At 42.1% G+C, this 7,500-nt stretch overlaps 1 protein-coding gene across 2 annotated transcripts in view; it reads left to right on the top strand.

Moving 5' to 3' along the window:
* The window catches only part of LOC143041037 (zinc finger protein 385B-like), a 97,037-nt gene that overhangs the window by 31,320 nt on the left and 58,217 nt on the right, over positions 1–7,500 (top strand). For both annotated transcript variants that reach the window (XM_076212630.1, XM_076212633.1), the window contains exon 2: positions 7,037–7,471. In XM_076212630.1, the coding sequence (XP_076068745.1) occupies positions 7,424–7,471 (48 nt within the window). In that variant the 5' untranslated portion in view covers positions 7,037–7,423. The remainder of the gene's footprint in view (positions 1–7,036; positions 7,472–7,500) is intronic.

The raw sequence follows: 7,500 nt of genomic DNA, 5'->3' as shown, positions 1-7,500 counted from the left end.
CTGTCTATCTATCTATCTATCCTCAGACTAAGAGGATCGGGGTGAGGTTTCTCCTGAATAAAATCGCCTGACGACATATCGGGAAAAAATATCATATCAACCATCCCAGCCGTCTATCTGATATGGGTTATAATTTAGACGTCCTTACTATTATTATCATTATCTTTATTGATTAGTACTGTTATCATTATCATTATTCTTATTATCATTATTTCAATTATTACTATTATCGTTATTATTATTATTGATTACTATGATTATCAGTTACCATCATCAATTATTATTACTATTACCATTATTGTTATCCTCATTATTATAAGCATGATCATCATTATTATTATTGATTACATTATCAGTTACTATCATCAATTATCATTACTATTACTACTACTATTACTATTCCTATTACTATTACCATTATTGTTATCCTCATTATTATGAGCACGATCATCATTATCATTATTGATTACATTATCAGTTACTATCATCAATTATTATTACTATTACTACTACTATTACTAGTTCTATTACTATTACCATTATTGTTATCCTCATTATTATGAGCACGATCATCATTATCATTATTGATTACATTATCAGTTACTATCATCAATTGTTATTACTATTACTACTACTATTACTAGTTCTGTTACTATTACCTTTATTGTTATCATCATTATTGTTATCATCATTATCATATTACCCTACTAATTGCCTCAACGACAACAACAGCAGCGGCGGCAAAGCAAAGAGGAGCTCTTGGGTGGACTAATGTCTATCTGGCTGGACCCTAGGACAGCTGGGCAAGCTTCGTTCGGATTCACCAACTTTCCACGATTGTACAATTTACACTGAAAATGTAGAGAATCCATCCTTCGTCTCCCTTTAGTACATTATTTTGGACAAGTATCCACAAAAATTGATCTCAAATTGGGAAATGGGGTACAACATACTTACGTGGTAGAGAATTAGTCACATTCTGTTGTGTGTTGGTATGAATACCGTTTCATATTTTCGTTGAAAATATTCGGAACGATGAACTTTCAACACTCTACTGTATATGGCGAACCTACGACCATAAAAGTTTAATGAATTCTGGTCCAAGAGTGTGTGCGTACATGTATGCGTATGTGTTTGTTTGTTTGTGTGTGAATGTGTGTGTTTGTGTATATGTGTGTGTGTGTATGTATGTGTGCTTGTGTATGCGCGTGAGCGCGCGTGCGCACATGTGTATGTGTGTGTGTGTGTGTATGTGTGTGCGCGAATGCGATTATCTGCATGTGTGTGCGTGCATGCGCACACACGAGCACACTCAAATAGGCACACAGATCCACACACACACTCACAGATACACATGTGCGCATACAGTGGCGGCTGCTACCCTCAGCTGACGGGAAAATGGCATTCTTGTCCATTCCCATATTCCCCCCCTTTTCTGCCCCTCTCCCCCTTCTCTCCCCCTCTCCCGCCATCCCCACCGTGACCCACTCGTCTCCATCAATCCCCGTCTGGGCTCGTTTTCTCCTCAAAGAACTACTCACTTCTTCCCTCCTCTTTCCCCCTATATCTCCTTCAACACACATACATTATCACACCCTCCTCCCTTCTTCCTCCACTCCTCTCCTTCGTCCTTCTCTACTTCCCTCTCTTTTTTCCTCTCTCTCTCTTTCTCCCTTCCTCCTCAGTTCCTTCTTTTCTTTACAAGAGTCCTCCCTATTGGTCTCTCCCCTTCTCAAGTTAACTCTTCATTTTTTCTATCAGCTCATCCTCCCACCTCCATCCTCTTCTTCTCCCTCCTCTCCTACTTCAGACATTTCCGTTCTCTCCATCAGTCCTGCCCTAGTCCTCTTCCTCTTTCTACCCTGGTCCCTGTTTTCGTCCCTCTTCCCCACCCGTTCCTTCCCCTTTCTATAGTCATTACTATTCCCGCCTCTCCTACTCTTCCCTCATTAGTTTCTGCTTCCTTCCGTTTCCCTTTCCCTTCCCTTCCTCCTTCCCTTCCCTTCCTCCTTCCCTTCCCTTTCTCCTTCCCTTCCCTTCCTTCCCTCCTCCGTCCTTCGTTCCATCAGCCTTTCTTCATTCTTCGCCCAAGTCCCTTCTTCCGGTCCTTCTCCATTCCCTGCATCGTCCTCTTCTTCCTCCCTTTCTTATTCCCTCCCATCTTCCTTCCCCTTCCCCTTCCCTCCCTTACTCCCTTTCTTCTCCCTCAACCCTTTTCCTCCCCTTTCCTCACTCTCTTCACTTTCTTCCCTCCCTCTTCCCTTCACTCCCTCTCCCCTTCCCTCCCTTTCTTGTCCCCTGTCCACTCCCCTTTCCCCGGGTCCTTCGGCTGTAGCCCAACAAAGCGGCATACTGTGTTATGTACTTAGATGCGGTCGTTTTGTAAATCACCACTACTTGGAGCTGCCCCTCCACCTTCCCTCCACCTTCCCTCCACCCCTCCTTCTCTCCCTTCAATCCATCCTGGCGGGGCGGGGGGCGGGGTTCCTTAAGGATGACGTCAGACCGGCGTCACTCCATATACACTGCTTATTTCAACCGAGCAAATTCTGTTCTGCTAATGTTCCTGAATAGTACGCTTGTAGTTCCAAAACTTTCGTTGGAAATTGAGTATTTAATTATTTTCATATCTGATGTTCGCAGTTATCAAACCTATTATCAAAACCGTATACATGTGTGTGTGTGTGTATATATATATATATATATATGTATGTATATATATATGTATATATATATATATATGTATGTATATATATATATGTATATATATATATATACATATATATATATATATATATATATATATATATACATTTTTGTGTGTATGTGTATGTATCCACACATATACCAAAAAGCCATTTTCCGGTTATAAGTAGAGCGGTCGAGTCAAAGCACATACTCACCCTTCATCCAACCCACACCAATTTATTGTCCCTTCTAAATTTCTTGCGTATGAAGAGTCATCTCGGGTCAGAGGCAGTGCAGCAAGACACAGCATTTTGACACCAGAGCCTGACAGCCAAAGCTGGTTTACTCCCACCCCACGTGACACGACGATCCTCCCCCCTCATTCACTCAAGAATTTACAGAGCAGACAAGAAGAGACATCCCTTCGGACCGCGTCAGGTTTTTGTCCATTCACAGCCATTCTCCACCCACACTTATCTCTTGTTCTCTCTCTTCCCTGCTTGACAGACATTCCTCTTGCACCCAGTGCCCCCTTTCAACCCCATCAGCCCACCCTCTCGGTCTTCCTCTCAAGTTCACACTCAGTCACCTCTGTCCTCCACATTCTTCTTACTAGTCTTCTTTAACTCATTCTTTCCACATGTCAAATAATTCCAGTATTCTTTGGTCAGTCCTATCTGCCAGCTTTCTGTCCACCCTCTCCGCCTCACCTCCTCATTTTTTACTCTATCCATCCACGAAACCCTCAAAATATTTTTAAACACATCATCCCTAACACGTTTAGGGTCTTCCTTTCCCTTTAAGTTCGAAGTCTCTACAACGTATAGTATCGTGGGCACAATTACCCTTCTTGTTAGTCTTCTCTTTGCGTTCGTCCCCAGATATCTATCCCTCGTGGCTTTCTTCAATTCAACTCCACCCCCCCCCCCAGATGTTTACTTGCTTCCCTTACAACAATTTACCATCATTCCATGATACATGTGACGCTAGGTACCTAAAACTCTTCACCACATCCAGCCTTCCTCCTATAACTCACTGCCACCCTCTCCCCTTATATATCTCATTACATTATTTTCACCTACGTGTATTTTTATTTTCATTTAGTACATAGGAAAAAATGAAATACACGTAGGTGAAAATAGTGCAATGGGATATATAAGGGGACAGGGTGGCAGTGAGTTAAATGAGGAAGGATGGATGTGGTGAAGAGTTTTATGTACCTAGGGTCATATGTAGCATGGTTTCTATGCCTTTTTCTTATTGGCTACCCCCTATGTAGGGGGAAAAAGCCATTGGATTATGTATGTATGTACGTGAATTTTAATTTTCTCCTCTCACATAGCGTCCCAAACCCCGCCAGTAAGTGCATCAAACTATCCTCAAATCCATACATAGGCTGTGTCATCCGCAAACAACAACTGGTTTATTTCCCACTTTCTTCCACTCTCCCTTACCAGTTTCACCCCCTTCCCATTACCCTTGCATATACCTCCCGCTCTACCCCAGCCATGTAAACGTTGGACAACTATGGTGACATTACACAACCTTGGCGCAGCCCCCACCTTAGCTTCAAATCATTCACTCTCTCCATTCCCTACCCTCGCATAAGCTCTGCTACTCAAGTATAAAAAAAAAAAAAAAAAAAAAAAAAAAACACCCCCTGTCCCAGACTTCCGCAGCACAACCCACAATGCCCTCCTGTCAACCCTGTCATAAATCTTCTCCAGAGCCATGAAAGTCCAAAAGACATGATTAACATCTGCCGAAAATTTCTCTTACCACAAAAATTAAACTTGCGCGCCCGCATCCTTTTCTAAACCCACACTGATATTCTCCAATTATTTCCTCTGTTCCTTTCTTAATCTTCTCATATAACACCCTCTCATACTCTTTATCGATTACACATAACAAACTAATTCCTCCAAAACTACTGCATTCACACTTGTCCCTTTTTTATAATGGAACTACACATGAAATCCTTCAGTCTACTCCAAAGGATCAGAGATCATCCCGTTGAGGAATTTGGTAGTTTAGGAGAACTCTTTTCTGACTAAAAACAGACGATTCTATTCAGCGAGGAGAAGACGGTCCCACACTTTTTTAATTCTTGACCCCTTCAGCATGAGAATTGGCCTCAAATGAATAAAATCGTCTGTCGTTAGCCAGAATAAAACACGTGACGTGAGCCATCGGAGCGAAAGAAATCGAAGACCATCGCGAATGACACTCCGAAGAGTGCCGACGCCCGAAAGACAAATATTAACATAACATAAGAATGTAGGAGACTGCAAGAGACCATAAGGCCTACACAAGGCAGCTCCGTATCCATCACCACCTGTCACCCCATCCATAAAGTTGTCTTACTGTTTCTTAAAACAACCGATAGTTTCAGCGCTTACTACATGGTTACTAAGTCTATTCCATCCTCGGTGTGCCAATTTGAAGCTCGGCTGGACAAGTTCTGGGCGAATCAGGAGCTGGTATTTAACTATAGATCTCCAATAGTCCAATACACACCACCACCAAACGATAATAGTATTCATGTAGAGTCTGGAGTAACAGGTTTAAGCCTCTCCCAGGGGATCATCTGTGAGTATCTGAGAGTTGACCAGCCTATTAGTAAACCAATTCCAGCAACGACTGGACGATTCGGCTCCGCTGGAGGGCGACTACGGGCCTCCAAAGGTCACAGACCTTCCTGGCTGACCCACTCAGGGGTGTTGTGTTGTCGACTTTAGCCCATTCGCTACGGAGGTGCTATTCCCTCTTTAGGGGCAACGGGAGTCGACGCCTACTCGTAAATCAGAGCGAAAAAGGTTAAGATTCATTTCTGGCTGACACCAGGCAATTGTGTTCGGATGGGAGAAGCGTCCCAGAGGGCCAAAGACCTCTCGATTAACCCATAGAAAGCTTTCTTCGTCCTAAAGGGTTTTCATCTGACTTACGCCAGATGATTTTATTCAACTAAAAGAAACGTCCACTCCTCCTCCTCCTCCTCCACCACCACCTAAGTCTTGCCTTCCATGTACTAGGATTAGATACGAACATGATTCAATGAAATATGTGAATAAAATCAAATAGAACATGACAAAATAAAATAAAATAAAATAAAATTAAGTTAAATAAAAGTAGATGAAAAAATTAAATAAAACTGTGAGGATCTCACGATGAGAATCGATTAACAAATTGCCAAAACTAGTGACACTAGGTACCAGTAGTTGTTGAAGTAACAAATGTAATAACATACATTTGTCCACATACACACGAACACACACACACGCACGCACATTTACACACGCGCGCACATACATACGGACGCATGTACATTTACACACGCACACACACACGCACACACACACACATATACTTTTTTCAATCAATTTTTACGAATTATTCCGTACCCTTTAGAATTATATTTTACACACTATTTTCGTATTTCCTAAAAGAGAAAGTAATACATTTCAAATTACATCGTTTTTTATTAGTAGAATCATGTACGGCATTTTCTCTGTCCTTATTTGTGAGCTTACTCGTATATGCAAAATCACAAAAAGTTATTATGTCAAATATGTTTTATGATTGTCTATTGTAATCCTCCATATATTTCAATGTATCTACGGAAACACCGTAAACTTTACGGAAAATGGCGAATATTTTGCCAGCACTTTTTCCGTAAACTATAAGGATTATTCATTACAATGTTTGTCAATAAAAAAAACTATGAACATCTAACACGCGCCGTTTTCTTTTTACATTGATTTCACCAAGCGACCTTAGGCGGCACGAGTGTACTCCACATAGGCTCGTGTGACCAAATTCAGATATCGTCAACTAATTGTCGATAAAATTTTCCGCGTGAACCTGACTTTATCTGGCAATCACCCTCAGACCTCCGTTTGTTCGTCTTCCACAACAAACAAAAATAAACATGACATCACGAAGCTCGCGTCGAGCTACGAGTTGTCGGTAGTGTATCACATCTTGACTCTCGATATTGATACGGGCAAATGCTTTCAAACTTACAGATACGATAAAAGATAGTACAGATAATTAATTTATGCCGATATTAACTAAAAACAATGAATATCATTGGAGTTGACGGTAGTTGTTGGTAATTAGTACGACTCTGCTTATATACGTTACGTTCAACACACGGAACCTACGGACAGACGGCTTTAACGGACCAATAGTCCCCAACCCGCTTTCAGTTCGTAGTTTCAGGATTCTTCTGTAATGTAAAATGCGTATCCCCTGAGAGTCCCGTTCGTGGGCTTACTCCTGGGAATGCGCACACCAGTCTGAGAACGACTAATCTACAACATAATCTTTTCCTTTTTGTCTCATTTAGGTTCTACACTCTGGTCCTTGTTACGTGTTCCTGATTCATTCTACACTAAAAAATGGTACGGAGCACTAAACACGCAGTCACATCGAACAGTTAACACCATAGGAACACCCTGTATGAAAGCATCAACAGTCCGTTTGTTGATAACATCAAGCTTCTTCTAGATTTCCCATTTCAAAGAAGGACCACCAGACGCTCATTACTCCCCGCGATGGAAAGGTCGTACCCCAAGTGATACCAAGTACGTAGAACACTTTCAAGAGTAAAGAAAACATATCGAGTACTACGCACACACAAGAGAAGAGCTTGGAGAAACGGCTCCATCCCCCCGCCTTCCTCGTCAGAAGTCCGTCCCTCTTGCCAACACGGCCTCCTTGCCTGCCCGCGGGCATGTCGATGTGGCCCCCCCAGGTTCCTCCCGACGTCGTTCTTCCACAGGTAAGAGTCCTATCCACCATCTTCCTGAT

This window comes from Oratosquilla oratoria, chromosome 30 (genome assembly GCF_046742065.1).
Source record: "Oratosquilla oratoria isolate Oo_2021 chromosome 30, ASM4674206v1, whole genome shotgun sequence".
NCBI classification, from domain to species: domain Eukaryota; kingdom Metazoa; phylum Arthropoda; class Malacostraca; order Stomatopoda; family Squillidae; genus Oratosquilla; species Oratosquilla oratoria.
The sequence above is the reverse complement of the archived record's forward strand: the minus strand, read 5'-3'. Positions and strand labels throughout refer to the sequence as shown.